Raw genomic sequence first — 19,578 nt, 5'->3', positions numbered from 1 at the left:
TGTGGAGTGTGTGAGGTCCAGCATTTTTAGAGTATCCTTTTGAGTTGGGTTTGATGCATTTTTCGAGAAGTGATTTTCTTGGCTGGTCTCCATGTCTATTGCCATTGGTTCATGTATTCAGGCTTCTCTTACATTTCCTGCCCTAGTTTTGGCCACAGAAGTGAGTGTGGTCTTTGGGATAGAGATGGGATTCCCTCCTCTGCTTCCATTTCAAACAAACCACTTAGGAATTTGCAAATAGTAAACACTCAGAATTGTAGAAGTATTGGTCAATTCCAAACTTAATAACATTAATCTGGCTATTTCCGGACTTCTGGCTTTTTAAAGTCCATATATGCATTCCATGCAAATCTTTCATTCCCCATCCAAATGCCCTGGGCATTTTTTAATCTAACAGTTCTCATTGTAAAATGATTCTCCTTTGCTGATGGGCAGGGGGCTCTAAAATACCATCTCAGAGAAGATGAAGGGTGATATATTTCCTACCCAGGGATCTTACAGGTGAAAAAAAAAACAAAGTGCTGGAGTAACTCAGCAGGTCATGCAGCATCTCTGGAAAACGTGGATAGGTGACCTTTTGGGTTGGGATGGGTTCTGACCCGAATCTTCACCTATCCATGCTCTCCAGAGATGCTGCATGACTCGCTGCGTTAATCCAGCACTTTGTGTCTTTTACAGTAAACCAGCATCTGCAGTTCCTTGTGGCTCAATCTTACAGGTGATATGCCTCCAACCTTTGTGATGATCCTCCTGGGAATTTCCTATTGGACCTGTTGGAGGAATTGGAATCCTGAGGATGGCAGAGTGAAAAGGATTGCAGCACAATTTGGAGTTTCTTACTGGAGTCTCTTGTGGATATTTGGGTCAGTTAGCAGGCATCAGCAAGAGCAAACCTTCATGATGTTGATACCCTGCTGCCCCTCTACAAGGATGAATAGATAGATAGCAGATTATGCAGAAGAGTTGAAAGTCCTGCTCCCTTCTCTCTAAAAATGAATTCTGTTGAATAGGTGTGCTGTAGTCAAAGTCATTTGATTGTGGATTTATCAATTGTGTCTGATTTAAAAGGCATGTCATCTTTTGGAAGGAGAAGCTTTCTTGCTCAGCCGAGGGGAGACTGAACATGTGGCATTCTGGTGATAAAATATTGACCAGATACTTTCACATTTGAAATGGATGGAAAAGATTGAGGGGTGGTCGATTTTTATTGCATTCAACCTATATCTGTGCAATCTGGGTAGTTTAGAACCAGAGAAACATAGAAAATAGGTGCAGGAGTAGGCCATTCAGTCCTTCAAGCCAGCACCGCCATTCAATATGATCATGGTTGATCATCCAAAATTAGTACTCCGTTCCTGCTTTCACCCTATATCCCTTGATTCCGTTAGCTCTAAGAGCTATATCTAACTCTCTCTTGAATACATCCAGTGAATTGGCCTCCACTGCTTTCTGTGGCAAAGAATTCCACAGATTCACAACTTTCTGGGTGAAAAAGTTTTTCCTCATCTCAATCCTAAATGACCTACCCCTTATTCTTAAACTGTGACCCCTGGTTCTGGACTCCCCCAACTTGAGGAACATTTTTCCCGCAAAGGTCCCACACAAGAGATTTGTGTGCAACATGCGAGCACGTGGTATTGAGTGTAGGGGTATTGTCATGGATAAAGAACTGGTTGGCAGACAGGAAGCAAAGAGTAGGAATTAACGGGCTCTCTTCAGAATGGCAGGCAGAGACTAGTGGGGCTCCGCAAAGCTCAGTGGTGGGACCCCAGTTATTTGTAATATATATGAATGATTTAGACGAGGGAATTAAATGCAACATCTCCAAGTTTGCGGGTGAGCTGAGAGGAGGATGCTATGAAGCTGCAGGATGATTTAAATTTAGATTTAGACTATCCTACACACACTAGGGACAATTTTTAAAAAACATTTGCCCAGCCAATTAACCTACATACCTGTACGTCTTTGGAGTGTGGGAGGAAACCGAAGATCTCGGAGAAATCCCACGCAGGTCACGGGGAGAACGCACAAACTCCGTACAGACGGCGCCCGTAGTCAGGATCGAACCTGAGTCTCCGGCGCTGCATTCGCTGTAAGGCAGCAACTCTACCGCTGCGCCACCGTGCCGTTCACTGGATGTTTTCAAGAGAGAGTTCGATTTAGTTCTTTGAGCTGAGGAACTCAAGGGATATGGGGAATAAGCCGGACGGGGTACTGATTTTTGGATGACTTAGATAGTTTGGCTGAATGGGCAGATGCAATATAATGTGGATAAATGTGAGGTTATCCACTTAGGTGGTAAGAACAAGAAGACAGATTATTATCTGAATGGTGTCAGTTTAGGAGAAGGGGGGGTGCAACAAGACCTGGGTGTGCTTGTACATTAGTCACTGAAAGTAAGCATGCAGGCACATATAGCAGGCAGTGAAGAAAGCTAATAAATGCAATATCTCCAAGTTGGCCTTCATTGCGAGAGCATTGCGAATGATCAGCCATGTAAGAAAATAACTGCAGATGCTGGTACAAATCGAAGGTATTTATTCACAAAATGCTGGAGTAACTCAGCAGGTCAGGCAGCATCTCAGGAGAGAAGGAATGGGCGACGTTTCGGGTCGAGACCCTTCTTCAGTCTGAAGAAGGGTCTCGACCCGAAACATCACCCACTCCTTCTCTCCTGGAATGATCATCCATGATCACATTGAATGGCAGTGCTGGCTCGAGGAGCCAAATGGCCTCCTCCTGCACCTATTTTCTATGTTTCTATGATTTGAGTTTAGTAGCAAGGAGGTCCTACTGCAGTTGTATAGGGCCCTGGTGAGACAACACCTCGAGTATTGTGTGCAAATTTGGTCTCCTAATTTGAGTAAGGATATTATTGTAATTGAGGGAGTGCAGCGTAGGTTCACCAGGTTAATTCCCGGGATGGCGGGACTGACATATGATGAAAGAATTGTTTGACTGGAAGGATGAGAGAGGATCTTTTAGAAACATATAAAATTCTTAACAGATTGGACAGGCTAGATGCAGGGAAATGTATTCCCCATGTTGGGGGAGTCCAGAACTAGGGGACACAGTTTAAGAATAAGGGGTAGGCCATTTAGGACTGAGATGAGGATTTTTTTTTTCAGCCAGAGAGTTGTGAATCTGTGGCAGATCTGTCACAGAAGGCAGTGGAGGTCAATTCACTGGATGTTTTCAAGAGAGAGTTCGATTTAGCTCTTTGAGCTGAGGAACTCAAGGGATATGGGGAATAAGCCGGAAGGGGGTACTGATTTTTGAATGATCAGCCATGATCATATTGAATGGCGGTGCTGGCTCGGCGGGCCGAATGACCTACTCCTGCACCTATTTTCTATGTTTCTATTTAGCCTGTCCAATCCGTTAAGAATTGTATATGTTTTTATACAATCCCCTCTCATCCTTCTAAAGCCCAGTGGATCTGTTCTTTTATCAGTGAATGGAATAGTTTATTTCATCTAGTTCAGTGAGCATGTCAACTGATCTGAGGAGATGGAGCAGAAAGTTTAGTTTATATAAATTGGCAAATTCAGTATAATTAGTGCACCAGAGCTTCCAAAACTAAACCCCAGAAAAGTAAGTTGCCCATATATTCGAGAGGAGAGTCTCCTATGGTATTTTACAGCCATTTTGTTTGAACAGATTCCATGGTGTTTGTTCTGGTTGGAAATCTGGGTGTCTGTTGACGAAGAATTGTTTGACTGGAAGGATGAGAGAGGATCAGTGAAGAGGAATAGGTGTTGGAGGAGATCGAGAGAATGCCCGTCAATAGAATTGGAATGCAGGCAAGATGAGATAATTGGTGCTTTCTTTGGATGTGGTGCACAGGTACAGCGTTAGAATCGAGCAGGATGCGTTACCCAAGGTGATAGAAAAAATAATGTAATTGTAAAATTAACTATCTGCTAATAACAAGCACTGTTTCATCACAGAATGCTAACTGTGCATTTTACCTCTGAATTTACTTATGTACCTCCTGCTTCCATTTCCAATCATTCAGTACCCGAGGAATTTGCACTCCATCCAAGCTGTTCAATTGTATTGGATTGAATTGAATTGAATTGAATTGAATACATTTTATTAGCCAAGTATGTTTACATACAAGGAATTTGCCTTGGTGCTTTGCTTGCAAGGATAACAACACGATATATAGTAGACAATTAAAAATAAAACATTATAATTTAAACATGTGAAGAATAAAATAAAATACCAGAGCAAAAGGAGGCTACAGATTTTGGCTGTTGAGTAGAGCTACTGCTCGTGGAAAAAAAGCTGTTGTTATGTCTGGCTGTGGCGGCTTTGACAGTGCGGAGTTGCCTTCCAAAGGGAAGTGTTTCAAAGAGTTTGTGGCCAGGATGAGAGGGGTCAGAGATGATCTTACCAGCTCGCTTCCTGGCCCTTGCAATGTACAGTTCGACGATGGGGGGAAGGTTGCAGCCAACAACCTTCTCAGAGGATCGAATGATGCGCTGCAGCCTCCGAATGTCATGCTTGGTGGCTGAGCCAAACCAGACCATGATGGAGAAGGTGAGGACAGACTCAATGATGGCAGTATAAAACTGGACCATCATTGCCTGTGGCAGATTGTGTTTTCTCAGCTGCCGCAGGAAATACATCCTTTGTTGGCCTTTTCGACTGTGGAGTCGATGGTGGCCTCCCATTTAAGGTCCCTGGAGATGATAGTTCCAAGGAACTTAAATGACTCCACAGATGTGAATGTGGTGTTATTAATGGTGAATGGGGGGAGGGGAGGGAGAGCTCTCCTAAAGTCTACAATCAATTCCACTGAACAACTGAATCCAACAGAACAACTAGTAGAGGCTGTTGGTGCTGTTCTAGCATGCTCTATAATATAAGGAATTTTTTTCAGAAGCCAGCCTTTTCTATTTGCTATTAGAAGACCGAATCTTGTCAGGATAATGGTGAATGGCTCAATAATCTGTAGTCAAGAAATGCATATGAACTAGACTGTTGGTATCTTTTGTCTTGTTATTTATTTTTGTGACTTAGACATTTCTGTAGAAATCATGATTGCTGAGGCACAGCCGTTGCACAACTTTGTGAGGTAGATGGTTTTTTTCTAATTATAAATAAGTATCACTTTATTTTTAAATAAATTGATTATCAGGTGAGCTAACTTGGCCCCTTGAGTTTCCAAAGGGATAGTCGAGCTTCACCAATTAAATTAAAGTCTTTTGGCAAAGTATTCAGAAGTGTAGACAAGCATAACATGATAATTGTAATCTATTTGGATTATCAGAATAATAATTAAATTCCTGACAAAGATTAGAATATGTGGAATCAGGGATGGGATGCGGAATAGAATCAGAATAAAAGCAAACTATCTACAAAGCAGAGGATAAAGTTGAGGTTGAATCTGCAGATTGGCAGTAGTGTTGTTCACCATTTTTATTAGCAATTTGGACTTGAAAATCAGTACAATTTCAAAATTTACAGTTGGTATCAAATTAGGGATAAAATCATTACTAAGGAAAACTGCATTTAAATCCCCCAAAAATAATAGAAATGCCAAAAGGATGTGTCAACTAGTAAATTAACGTGAAGATATAGATGAGGGTGAGCCACGAAGCTGTGTGCTTCCTGACAAATAGTCTTAATGGAATAAAGTGATCACAAAAAATAACAATGCAAGCAATAAAATTATTTGAAAGCTTTGAATTTATTTTCTAAAGAAGTGAAAATGAGCAGCAGAAAAGCTATTTTAAACTCTTGTGGAATCTTGGTTAATCCACACATAGAACTGCACTATTCTCTGTATTGCAGAATAGGTATAGATTCATAATGGATTTCCACGGATAATGCCATATGAGCAGAGCTCTCTCACAGGACTCAACATTCAGGAGCTCTTTTCTCCAACAACAGAAGGCTGAGGAGAGTCCTAGTAGATATTGTAATATTGTAAAAGGAGTTTGATAAAATAGATGTTTTGACTGGTAATATTTCCAAAACTAGGTCCTGAGTAGGAGATGGGTTAATGTGGAAACCAAGAGAAATCCCTACCACAATAATTGCTCACATCATAAGAGCTGCTGCTTGCAGACGTGGTTGACTCAAAAACATAGATATATTCATGAGAAAATTAAATAAGTGCAAGCAGGAGGGACTAAATCAATTCGCTGATGTGGTTAGATGAAGTGGGTTGGAAGGAAGAGCACATGGAATAGATATGTGGGCATAGACCTCCTGATCTAAATGCCCTTACTCTCCAACATACAATTGTGTTAGAAATTAATGTTACTCGTTACATATCAGTCATAAATATGACAGTTAGTTATCTCAAATAGGCCATCACCTACCACAACCAAACAAGGGTTGCTGAGCGAGCATTGTGATGAGCACACTGGTCTATTCTGGTTTCCTAATCAAGCTCTTTGACTAATTGTATTGTGTTGTTCCCGATGAAGGCTGATTATGGGCAGCAGAGAATACATGGTACAATTTATTTTAATTTACAAAGTACTGCCAATCATCGATGGAAAAAAACCCCACTAAGAATTCAGCTGGGTGAATGACAGGTTGAGGACAAGTTGATTTGTCAGTTGAGTTAGAAGACTTAGTAGAGGGAAAAAAAAATCCACTGCTGTACAGTAATAAGGTCTGGAGAGAAAATGCTGACACAGCTGCAATTTGATTTCAGCCGACAAAACCACTGCAGGAGTTCATCATTCAGGTTTGCAGCTCAGCTCATTCTGGAAGGTTGGAGTATTAATGATATTACTTTTTGTTCTAGGTATTAGGCAGCTTTCCACTGAAATGAAAATTGTCCCCTTTTTAAATATAAGCAGCAGACCTGATGAATGTGCACAAAACTGCTAAGACTTAATTTTAGATCCATGCAAAATATCAGAGTTTTCCCCTGCATGTGCACCAAACATTATTGTAAATAAAATGATTCCTGGAGACAATAATTCTGTCAAATAATTTACCACTACATAAAAATTATTCAGTAATTGATATTCAGATAAATCTTTTTGTTTTGTTTATGGGACTATTTTGATGAATGTTCCTGTCACGTGCTTCTTTCAGCAGAAGTATGGGCTGGGATTATACAGGTTATCTGTGCAATCATTCAAAATTCATTCTTTGCCTAGTTAACTCATTTAATCTTCTGATGGAGAACACTTAGGACTTAGTTGCCATCCACTGAAACGCTTAATGGGGTTCATTATTGATTGGCTAGTTATCAGCATGTAACTAAAGCACCCAAGCAAACTTTGTTTTTTTTAAACTATGATACATTCTATGGACAAGAACAAGATTGTCTGAACATTTATCTCAATAGATATCATGGCTCACAACAGTTATCTCCAGCCTACCACGATATTGGGGCTTTTATGAATGTCAAAAACTGATCTCCATTCATTTTTTCTGTTTTCGACATTGATCGAACTACATTCCAGAGTGAAGTAAGAATGATTATCCTTGATATTAAGGTGGATTTTGACCCGGTGTACCGTTAAAGAGTCTTTGTAAAACTTGATAAGTCATAGGACAGACCCTCTAATCGATGGAGTTAAAGCTTGCACAAAGGAAGATATATTGGTGCATTATGAAGGTTAACCATCCCAGTACCAGGATATCATTACAAGATTTCTTCAACTCAAGGACCTAAACTCACTCAGCTTCAGCATTTTCAATTAATAAGCATCATAAAATTCAGAATGGGATTGCTCACTGATGATTGTGCAACATTCAAGTCAATTGACAGCATCTCAGCAAATGAAATAATCCATACTTGCATTCAACATACATTTAAACAACATTTATTTTTAGGCTGGTAGGTGCCAAATAACATTCACACTGCATAAATCCATAAATGTTTTCAATACGAGAAGTTTAATCACTAACCTCTGACATGAAGAAAATCCCACGCCTAGGGCGTTAGTATTAGTTCAACAAAAAAAGTCATACAAAGTCATTCAATAGCCTGACTATTGAATTTGTTAAGTTTAGGGCCTCAAAGCATGGCACAGTATCGCGGCGGTAGAGGTACTGCCTTACAGCACTAGAGACCCGGGCTCAATCCTAACCATGTGCTGAATGTACCAAGTTTGTACATTCTCCCTGTGACCATGTAGGTTTTCCCCGAGTGCTCCAGTTTCCTCCCACGTGCCAAAGACAAGCAAGTTTGTAGCTTAATTGGCTTCTGTAAATTGTTCCTAGTGCATAGGATAGAACGAGTGCAGAAGTGATTGTTGGTCGGCATGCACTCGGTGGGCCAAAGGGCCTGTTTCCATGTTGTATCTTTAAACTAAACTAAACTAAAATAAAATGATGGACTGGGGAAAAAAAATTCACAGTGATCCCCTTATCTTGCCAGTGAATTTGGAGGATTTACACAAATGACATAGATGATGAGATGTGCTCCATTGCACTACTTCCATTCACTTCCTTATTTCAAATGCCTAAATTACATCAGCTGTACAACCTCTTGTTCTCCAAACATATCCTATTTTCCACCCTGCCTTTGCCCCGCCATCTCCGGTACCATGGTGGCCCATGTTCCCATCCAAAGGTGGAAGCTCCAGTAGAACACAGTGAAGTGAAATCTGATACTAGAAAGTTTCATTTATTTTCTGAGAGGGAGCAGTCTCTGTGGAAGGCGGAAAGGGGTGGGAGTGTGAAGATGTGACTCGTGGTGGGATCACCATCGAGGAGACGGAAGTGTCGGAGGATGATGTGTTGGATGCAAGACTAGTGGGGTGAAAGGTGAGGATCAGGGGAACTCTACCCTTGTTCTGTTTGGGGGGGAGAGGGAGCAAGAGCAGAACTAGGGGATGCAGAAGAGACATGCGTGCAGGATCCATCTATGGCAGCAGGGAGGAAACCACGTTCCAGTTTGTTTTTTGCTTTCATTTGATAAGGCCTCGTCAGTGACAATCCAAACAAGTAGTGTGCTGGAAATTGCTTAGAGATTCTAGATGCATTGTATTATTGTCAATGGGCTTGTTGCACCTTTAGCACAGACTCCCTAAATTTTTGTTACCGACCACTTGCTACAATATGTAAGTTACCAAGAAAGGTTATTGATGGTTTGAATGATGGAGTGAGTTTGATGGTGCTTGTTTTTAATTTTAATACGAGCCAATGAATTATATTTTGATGTGAAAAAAATTCTACTCCAATCAAAATCACCACAGTTATAAAAACGATGATTCCTCTCTGTAAATAAGTAATTGTAAAATATTCGGGTCTAACTTTACTGAACCTATGTTTCTGCTGAAAATCTCCCCACCACTTTCAACTGGCAGTTATTCTGTTCCAAGTCCCTTTTTCATGCAAATAAATAACCAGGAAGTTTAGCAAGACTCAATGCATCAGGGAACTCAAGAACCCTATAAATCAAAGAACCAGTCATGATCATAATATTGCAAAGGAAAAGCCAACAGAGCCTAGCTTAATTCTGCACGGTTACAGTTTTGTCCTCAATAGAGTTGTAATAGGACACCAGCTATATGACTTTTCTGCTATCAATACTATTTTGAATTTGAAAATGACTGATAAAAATAATGACAAAATTTAAAGCATTATAAGTTGTGAATTCCTCAGTTTTCCTATTCAATAAGTTGAGCAGTGATGGCTGTGGAGTATGTAATATGAGCAAATGGTTAGAGAACTAAGCAGCGTTGATCATGTTCCATAATTTGTTCAGCAATTTGAGCTCTGCGAATCAGTAAATTGTGCAGAAATTAAGTTAGCACGTTTCCTTCAGACCTTAACAAACTCCTGACATTTTCCAATTTTAATTCTTTAAAACTGGAGAGTGAATGTTAAAGAAATGAAGTTATTGTAGATGTTGAATGTTCATTTGGGAAAAATAACATCTGGTTGTACTTATTCACTGAGTTCGATGTCTGTTGCATTCTCCATTTACGTTGTTCCTCATCCCCAGTGTGAAAATTGCTGAATGCCAGCTATAATTCTTACTGCAAGGATCAAGACGTGCAGTGACAGAGCGTAAATTTTCATGAAACTGCCAATTTGGAGGCAAAACAATTGCAGCTTTCAAATTTATAAATTTGTTTATTTTGTTAGAGTTGAAGCTAGGAACTTTCCATTGCTTAGTCACCCAGGTACTTTATGGGAGCAACCATCACTGACTATGAGTTTGGTTTACCCGTTTTGGATGTTGGCCCAGATATTGCTGGTAAGTGCAAATGAGTGTAGAATGTATGACCATGCATAATCGGAAATCCCAGATTTATCAGCAGGGTTTCACCAAACATCTCCTGTCCTTTGTTGAGTCCCATTGGGTCCAGTGGAAGAGACTTTTTTTAGATATTCCTGAGCATTTAGACTGGGGAATCTGCTCTTATATCCTGCACCAAGTTGCACCTGCCACAAACTGAACAAATATATGGCAGGTCTCTCCACATCAGTATAGGGAGAATACAGCCAGACCTACAGGGCATTTTAGATTTCCAGTAACTGCCATATTTTGTCTTTGCCTTATTAAGATTTGAATAGGAATGCCAGCAGAGCTGGATCCCGGTAAACTAATCCAGACCATGTAGTACCTGACAATATGTGTAGGAAAGAACTGCAGATGCTGCCTGACCCATTCATTTATTCCAGCTTTTTGTGTCTACCTGACTATATGTGTTGGGTCAGGTATCAAAAAAATTGAAGTCCTTTATCCTGGCTCAGTTTAGGTCAGATAAGAGCAGGGCAGCTATTTATAAATAAATGTACTAAGGCTCAGTACTTTCATTAGTGCCTGGCTACCTGTCCTAAACCTACAAGGACCCAGCAATATATGCTGGGTTTGAATCCCGTTCAGGTATCAAAAGAGTTATAAGTACCTGGACCTGCTTTGAAATCTGGCCGACAAGGCTGGATTCAAGTTGGATTTTAATTTTATGCCCTAGCAAAGTGATGGATGGTCCCACAAATTTACATCTCTGCCCATTTGGTATTTTTACGAAGAATGAAATGAGAAATTTGCATCACATCTGAGTGGGTTAAACCATATTGCTGAGGTGGGTCAGTTTTAAAGTTGTCCTTTTAACATTTTGGTAAGGTAAGTTATTTGTTTAAAAAAAACAAAAATACAAGTTTTGCTGGATACAGAGAAAGCAGAAACTCTTGCTATCACTAGTTTTTCTACAAAAGGCCTGTCAGTATTATTTTCAATTTTATCTTGTTCAGCTTTAGCAATGAGGTTGTCATTGCTTTTCATGACTGCAGTTTCAAGCTGTTTAACCAGCGGAGTAGCTGCACTTTTTTTTCCTTTTTGTTGCTTGATATTCAACAGTACTGTGATAATCGGTGTCAGTGTGCAGATGTTAAATAATCTGAAGAACACCCGCTTCAGTGTTTGTATAGCATCCCCTCTGTGCATGTTGTCAACCTTTCAGGTTCTGTTTCTTATATGGACAGTCTGGGTGAGGAGCCAATCTCTGTCAAAAGACTTTTTGACAGTTTTACTAATCATTCCATAATCTATTGTATCTCTGCAAAAAATATTTCTAATTCCTTACAGCACTGCAAATTTATATTTGACTTCGTTTCATCTCCCATACATCCTTAGTATGGAATTTTCATTTCATCATATTCTTTCCAAGGTGGTCAGAAATATGGGCTTCTTCCCTTTATCTGCAAATTACTGAAACATACTCTTGCCGTTCACATGATTGTTACTAGTTCTGCAGCCAATATACATCCTGCATTGTGTGTCGTGCTCCAAGTTGCGTGTTCTTTTCTGAATTTACATTCCCCATTATTAATGGCCATGTCTCAGCTGCCACACCTCTAGCCCCAGAATTCCATCACGAAAACATTTCAAAGTGTCTGCCTCTGTTTCTCCCTTTAAGGCAATTATTCAAACCTTTTTCTTTTACCAAACATTTGGTCATCTTATCAATATCTCCTTTTTTAGCTAATTGTGAAGATTTCGCTTAAAATGGCAGCGCGTGCAGACGCAGCGGCCCCACGCTCTCCCGATTTTTCGAGTGTTTTTAATGTTTTTTCAAGTTCGTCATGTTTGTCACTTCAACAACTCTGGACAGTCAGCAGTAGACAGTATAGTCGTGAGTTCTTGCTGGACAAGAAAACAACATCATCAACACTGGACGCTACGCTTGCAGAGGAACTTAGCGGCCTCAGAATACTCTGCCTGGCCTCGACCTCGGCCTCGAATGCTGCCCCCCGGCTGGAAAGGAGACGCCGCAGGCGGTGTGAGAGGATGCAGAAGAGGGGTAAGCGCGGAGGCATCCGGGCTAGGCTAGCGGCTAGCCCACACAGACCGGCTATTCCGAGCATGCTAATGGCTAATGTACGCTCACTGGACAATAAAATGGACACTATAAGACTTCTCCGGTCGACCCAGCGTGAGGTGAGGGAATGCTGTGTTTACGTTTTTACAGAAACATGGCTTAATGACAACATCCCGGACTCCGCTGTTCAGCTCGACCGGCTAACATGCTACCGATCGGACAGAGCTACGGTTAGCGGGGGGAAGACTCGCGGCGGCGGTGTGATTGTTTACATCAGTGATGCTTGGAGTCGGGACGCTGTGTTGGTCTACAAACACTGTTCACCGCTGGCGGAGTTTATGGTTGTGAAGTGCCGACCTTTCTACCTCCCGAGGGAGCTAACAGCTATCCTGTTAGTCGCTGTTTACATCCCTCCCAGTTCCAACAACAAGGACAGAGAGGAGGCACTCTGCGAACTGTACCGGGCCATCTCTGAGCAGCAGACAGCATACCCAGATGGCTTTCTCATCGTAGCTGGGGACTTCAACCATGCTAACCTAAAAACTGTCATGCCCAAAGTATACCAGCATGTTGATTTCCCAACACGAGAAAACAACACCTTGGACCTTGTCTACACGACCATCAAAGGAGCATACAAGGCTTCCCCCCTCCCCCACATCGGCCTCTCTGATCACCTCACCGTTCTGCTGAAACCGGCATACAGACCCCGGGTGAAAGTCACCAAACCGGTTTCAAAAGAGGTACGTGTGTGGTCAGAGGACAGCACAGCTGCACTCCAAAACTGCTTTGAGACTACAGACTGGGACATGTTCAAGCAGGCAGCAACATACAACAACACAACCAACATTCAGGAATACACAGAGACAGTTACAGGCTACATCACCAAATGCATTGACGATGTGACCCACACCAGAGCCATCACCATCCGGGCTAACCAGAAGCCATGGCTGACAGGGGAGGTCCATGGGCTGCTGAGGGTCCGCAACGCTGCCTTCAGAGAGGGCAATCCAGCCGGTCTCAGAGCAGCCAGGGCCAACCTTTCCAGTGGCATCAGGAAAGCCAAACAACACTACACCCGGCGCATCACAGCCCACTTCAGTGACAGCAGAGACACACGGAGCCTGTGGAAGGGTATTAGGACTATCACGGACTACAAACCCTTACCACAGACCTGTGACAGTGACACCTCTCTCTTGAACGACCTCAACGGCTTCTTCGCACGCTTTGAAGCACAGAGCAACACACCTGCGCAGAAAACAACTCCCCCCCCCCAACGACCAGGCTATTTGTCTGTCTCCAGGCAGTGTGAGGAGCACACTGTTAAGGATTAACACCCGGAAAGCTTCTGGACCTGACAACATTCCTGGTCGTGTGCTAAAAGACTGCGCAGCTGAGCTCACAGATGTCCTCACAGACATCTTCAACATCTCCCTGAGCCAGGCTGTTGTTCCCTTGTGCTTCAAAGAAACCACCATCATACCTGTGCCCAAGAAGTCTTCTCCATCCTGCTTCAACGACTACCGCCCTGTAGCGCTGACTTCAACCATCATGAAGTGCTTCGAGAGGCTGGTCATGAAGCAGATCAGATCCAACCTCCCCCCCTCCCTGGACCCGTTTCAGTTTGCATATCGAGCTAAGCGGTCCACTGAGGATGCCATCTCCTCTGCTCTACACCCAGCCCTCACCCACTTGGACACTAAAAACTCATATGTTAGGATGCTGTTCATAGACTTTAGCTCAGCATTCAACACCATCATCCCCCAGCAGCTGGTTTGTAAACTAACAAATCTGGGCCTCAGCCCCCTTCTCTGCAACTGGCTGCTGGACTTCCTCACTGCCAGACCCCAGTCCGTACGGGTCGGCAGCAACACATCGGACACCATCACGCTGAGTACGGGTGCCCCACAAGGATGTGTGCTAAGCCCCCTGCTCTTCACCTTGCTGACCCACGACTGCACACCCACCTACAGCTCCAACCACTTCGTCAAGTTTGCGGATGACACAACAGTGGTGGGTCTCATCAGCAACAACGACGAGACCCACTACAGGAAGGAGGTGGACCAGCTGGCCGCGTGGTGCACAGACAACAATCTCTTCCTGAATGTGGAGAAAACAAAGGAGATTGTTGTCGACTTCAGGAGAACGCACACCCAACACCCCCACCCACTGACCATCAATGGTGCTGCTGTGGAGCAGGTGAGCAGCACCAAATTCCTGGGGGTGAACATCACCGAGGATCTCTCCTGGAGCAACAACATCACGTCCATCGCCAAGAAAGCCCAGCAGCGCCTCTACTTCCTCCGCAAACTGAAGAGAGCGGGAGCCCCCACACCCATCATGTACACTTTTTACCAAGGCGCCATCGAGAGCATCCTCAGCAGCTGCATCACTGTGTGGTTCGGCAGCTGCACAGCCTCCAGCCGCAAGACCCTGCAGCGCATAGTGAACACTGCTGAGAGGATCACTGGCGCCTCACTCCCAACACTCCTGGTCCTTTACACCACCCGCCTCACCCGCAAAGCATTGAGCATTGTGGGTGACCCCTCCCACCCCTCCAACAGCCTCTTCACCCTCCTGCCTTCAGGGAGAAGGTTTCGCAGCCTGAGGTCAAGCACCACCCGACTAAAGAACAGTTTTTTCCACCAGGCTGTCAGGATGCTGAACTCTCTCCCCTCCCTTCCTCCTCTCTCCCCTGCCCCTATTGGACCTGGACTTTAACACCCCACACACACGCACATCCAGCACCAGACACTTTTTAAAAAACATTTTTTTTAACGCATTTGAAGTGACTATATTTTATATTTTATGTTGATTGTTGTTTGCTGTGCCTTTTTAATTTTAACTTAGTTTTATGCACTTTGTTCCTCGGGATTGTGGGAAACGGTATTTCGATTTTCTGTCTGTGTAAACTGGCTGAGGATTGACAATAAAATTGACTTTGACTTTGACTTGACTTCATTGTCAACGTCCTTGTAAATGCACTTGTATATTTTGTTGACAAATCTCCAAACTTCATCCGACAATCTTAAAATAAGTGACAAGTAAGATAATTAATGTATTGATTTAATTTTCCATAATTGCATAGATTTGAGGAAGATTCCATGAGATTAGAAAGTAGAAAATGTTTTAATCAAATATGGAGAGAAACAAAAAGCAGAAAACATTAAGCAGGATAATGTTGTATAATATCTATCTCAGGGAAAATATTAGAACTTATTATCAAATATGTTATAATGTTACACTTAGACAATGTTAACATGGTTTTGTAGTGTTTAAAGAAAATAGTGTTTGTCCAATTCATTGCAGTGTTTAAAATAGTAACGTGCTGTGGATGAATTGGAAGGTATACTATCTTCAATCTCCAGGGGTTATTTGATAAGGTACCACATGAAAAGTTATTGTGGAGAATAAAATATATGGTTAGGAGATGAATGGCTGTGAGTAAAGTTTGCCTTGTGAACAAGAAATAGAAGGTAGAGAAAAATGGGTCTTTTTTTGGGAGGCAAGATGGAAGAATTGGTGTGCCAAGGGGATCAAACTTCATCTTTTTACTATTTATATAAATGACGGATAAAGGGATCAAATATATTTCAAGAGAGAGTTAGATTTAGCTCTTAGGGCTAAAGGAATCAAGGGATATGGGGGAAAAGCAGGAACGGGGTACTGATTTTAGATGATCACCCATGATCATATTGAATGGCGGTGCGGACTCGTTCTATATAATCACTACATTTTCTGATGATGGATAGTTAGGACATTCGTTGTGAAGAGACTAAGAGGAGGCTACAATGGAATTCAGATAGAAGAGTTGGTAAATATCTGGAAAAAGGAGTATTAATTAGGAGAATATGAAATTGTAATAAAAGAAGCAGCGTATCTGAATGATGAGAAATTGCAGAGCATGGAAATGCAGCAACATATGAATATCTTGGTGAATGTTTAATTTAGTTTAGAGATACAGCATGGAAACAGGCTCTTTGGCCCACCGTCCATACTGACCATCAATCATCCATTCACACTAGTTCTATGTTATCCCATTCCTTACAATCAGGGGCCATTTACAGAGGCTGAGGGGGGAAACCAGAGCACCCGGAGGAAAACCATTTTTTCACAGGGTGAATGTGCAGACAGCACCCAAGGTCAGGATCGAACCCTGGTCACTGACGCTGTCAGGCAGCAGCTCTGCCAGGTGTGCCTCTGTGCCGCCAATGATTTGCAAAAGATTATTATGCAGGTTTAGCAAATAATTAGGAAAGCTAACTTTATTGTTGATTGTGAAGGAATTAAATACAAAAGTACAGAGGTTCTCTTTTTAGTTCCAATTGGGCATTGGTTGGTCCACATCTTGAATGCAGTGCAGGATGACAAGGAAAGATGTTAATACATTGAAAGTAGTTTGGAGAGGGATTACTATTATATGTGGGATGGTTAGGTTTGCTGATGTGGAAAGCTGGGTCATCTAGCCACATAGCAACTGAAGCTTACAAGGGTAATGGGGAACTTTATTGAAATATATGTGATCCCGATGGTCTCAGCAGGGTGGATGTAAGGAAGCCTTTGGACATTCTCCAACTAGAGGTTACAGTTATTAAAATAGAGGATCACCCATTTAAGACAGAAATTTAATGATTTTTGTTTCACTCAGAGGACCATGATTCTTTGGAACTCGCTTCCTCACATGGTGGCAGAAGCAAAACCTTTCAATCATTTTAAGGTAGAACTAGATATGTCAGAAGGCAACCCGCCGATTCCAGGTATTTTGTCTAGTAAACTATCTCCTTCAACATAGACTCAAGAGCTTTTTTTTTCTTGATTCACTTGGAGCAATGCTGAACTGCTGGGTGTTCTGTTGTCCACTGAAGTAGGGCAGATTAGGCCCCTTTGCATTTCTTTACCAGCATCTGAAATAAATGGTTGCCAGAAACATCAACTGATACTAACTTAGCAGAAAAGTTAAGTCAATAACATTTGCAGGGAACATGTAGGCAGTAATCCAGATGTATTACTGGATTACTACTCTACATAAACTTCCAATGTCCTCAGTAAATATATATTGTTAACCTGTGAGGTAATTGTTAGTTTTTCTTTTGCCTCCTTTCCCAAGTTTAATTTACGTGACTTTCATTTTTCCCGCACTGTCGTTATAGTAAGAATGTTGACCAAAGGAAGCATGCATGATAATATTGTGATTTCCAAAGTAAAAATGAGCACTTATCTTCTTCTTAGCATAATATTCTTATCAGTTGTGCAACTGAGACTGACAGACCACAATTCAAACCCCAGGCCATGCTGAGTTATGTGACATAAGTGAGACAGCGATTCATTGGCTTGAAAGCTCTTTGTTAAAGAGAGATAAATTAACACGGTTCTTCCCTATGATTTAGATGATTTTTTATTACTGCTAATGCATGACATTGGAGAAGTCAAAGGATTGAACTTGGATATTAAATATATATGATGGAAAAAGCAAGCCATTGAGTTTTCCGTGATACTTCTGCACATCCCTAAATTTACCCCTGGCAGCTTGAATTTCAGCTGCTTTGGTCCTAATTTGGGTGCTTCTTAAAGCCTTCTCTCCTTTAACCAAGTGTTTTATTGTCACTCCTGATAGCTCCATTTATGGCTGAGCTCAAAATCAGAATTTTGATTTAAAGCTCTTTTGAATGGCCTTGGGTCGATTGATTATGACTAAGACATTATATCAATTCAAGTTGTTATAATATGCTGGATGTTTGAATAATTACGCTTGAACCTTTATTAGCAAATTATGAGCTGTTGCAATTTCAGATATGCCAATAGATAGATAGATTTGTCTATGGATTGGTTAAATGTAATTAGTTGTTGTCCTTAATATACATATTTGTGCAGTTATCCAAAGCTCTTGACAAAGAAAAAAGATTTATTTAAAGGGCTGTAGGTTTACTTTAATTAATAAAGCCTCAAAATAATTTATTTGTTTCACTGAGGACTTGTTGAGTTTTGGCAAATATCTGCAGACAATATTGGATGGAACAACTATTAGAATAAAAGATAAAGTGAACAGAATCTCAAAAGGCTACAAATGCTTAGTACCTGAGGAAGAAGAGTATAATTTCCTTTGATCGTTCTATTTATGCTTATCTGTTTTGGGGAAATGGCTTTCTCAGTATATAGCAGCAGAATTTTCTAATCCTTAATGTCAATTATCTGTTGAATGTAATAATCTTGAAATTGAGCGATAATCACAACACAAATTGATTCTGATCCTTGCTATTTCCCTTTTGCATATTTATTTATGGGACGAAGCTTTCCCTCAAATTCTGGTTCACATCCTGTAATAAATTGCAAAACTTGCATTTTTATTATGCATAAATATTTTGCGTCCAGAAGTTAAGATAACAGTGCTCATTTTTGGAGGCAAAATGTCTGTCTTCATTATTTAATAACAAGACACTTTGGAAAATTATGAATTCCTTATTATTTGCATAATTAAGGGTTTAACGGAATTCTGCAAGCTTCAGTGATAAAGGACTGAATCATAAATTAGGTCAACCAAGCTGCACTTTACTGTCTGCAAAGGATTGTAATTTGCTGCAGTGTTAAAAACTTCAGATGATTCCGTATGATCACAGGTAAATACCTTCCAACGTTTTATGTTTTATTGCGGGACTGATCTGGTATCAACACTATCAGGAAGTGGTGTGATATTATTCTGACTGATAGAGAACCTTCAGACCATTTGGTCTGTGCCTAAAGTATTTTTAATGCCATAGAATTTGAGGTATGTAAAGTTCAATTGTACAAAAAAAATCCTTAACTCTACCACTACTCTCACTGCTGTGTGAATATTGGTGAACAATTGGATTCCAAAGCTATCAGACACTTAACACATCGAAAAGGCCAGTCAGCAATGGACGCGTTGCATGACTTGCCTTTTAATTCGATGAAAAGTTAATAAGTGTACAAGATGCCAAAGTGTCAAACTTCTCTTAAAGATGTTATTTAAAGTACATTTTTCAGCATTTGAATTACTTAAACAATAGATTTATATATATATATATATATATGTAGATACAAATTTGTTCCATTCCTCTGTGCTGCTTGTTTCTTTCAGATCCGGAAACATATTTCTTTAGTGATCTCACAAACTCAAAGGTCACACAGCAGAAGTCTACAGATGTGCAATCAAGTAAATTTTTTTTTTACAAATATTGAATTGTTTATCAATTACACTGAAGCAAAGAGAGATTTGAAAGTGAACTGCAATATATCTGTATGCAACATATCTGAGAGGATGAAAGCTGGACTATTATTGAAAACAGCAAAGATGAGTTTAATGTAGTTT

The 19,578-nt window shown here is 41.1% G+C and overlaps 1 protein-coding gene across 14 annotated transcripts in view; it reads left to right on the top strand.

The window, feature by feature from the left end:
- The window catches only part of nfia (nuclear factor I/A), a 663,295-nt gene that overhangs the window by 540,393 nt on the left and 103,324 nt on the right, over positions 1-19,578 (top strand). For 12 of the 14 annotated variants that reach the window (XM_078407283.1, XM_078407289.1, XM_078407293.1 and 9 more), the window contains one exon: positions 19,348-19,422. The exons of the other annotated variants lie outside the window; for them this stretch is intronic. In XM_078407283.1, the coding sequence (XP_078263409.1) occupies positions 19,348-19,422 (75 nt within the window). The remainder of the gene's footprint in view (positions 1-19,347; positions 19,423-19,578) is intronic. 14 annotated transcript variants of the gene reach the window in all.

Source organism: Rhinoraja longicauda, chromosome 11 (assembly GCF_053455715.1).
Source record: "Rhinoraja longicauda isolate Sanriku21f chromosome 11, sRhiLon1.1, whole genome shotgun sequence".
NCBI lineage: Eukaryota > Metazoa > Chordata > Chondrichthyes > Rajiformes > Arhynchobatidae > Rhinoraja > Rhinoraja longicauda.
The sequence above is the reverse complement of the archived record's forward strand: the minus strand, read 5'-3'. Positions and strand labels throughout refer to the sequence as shown.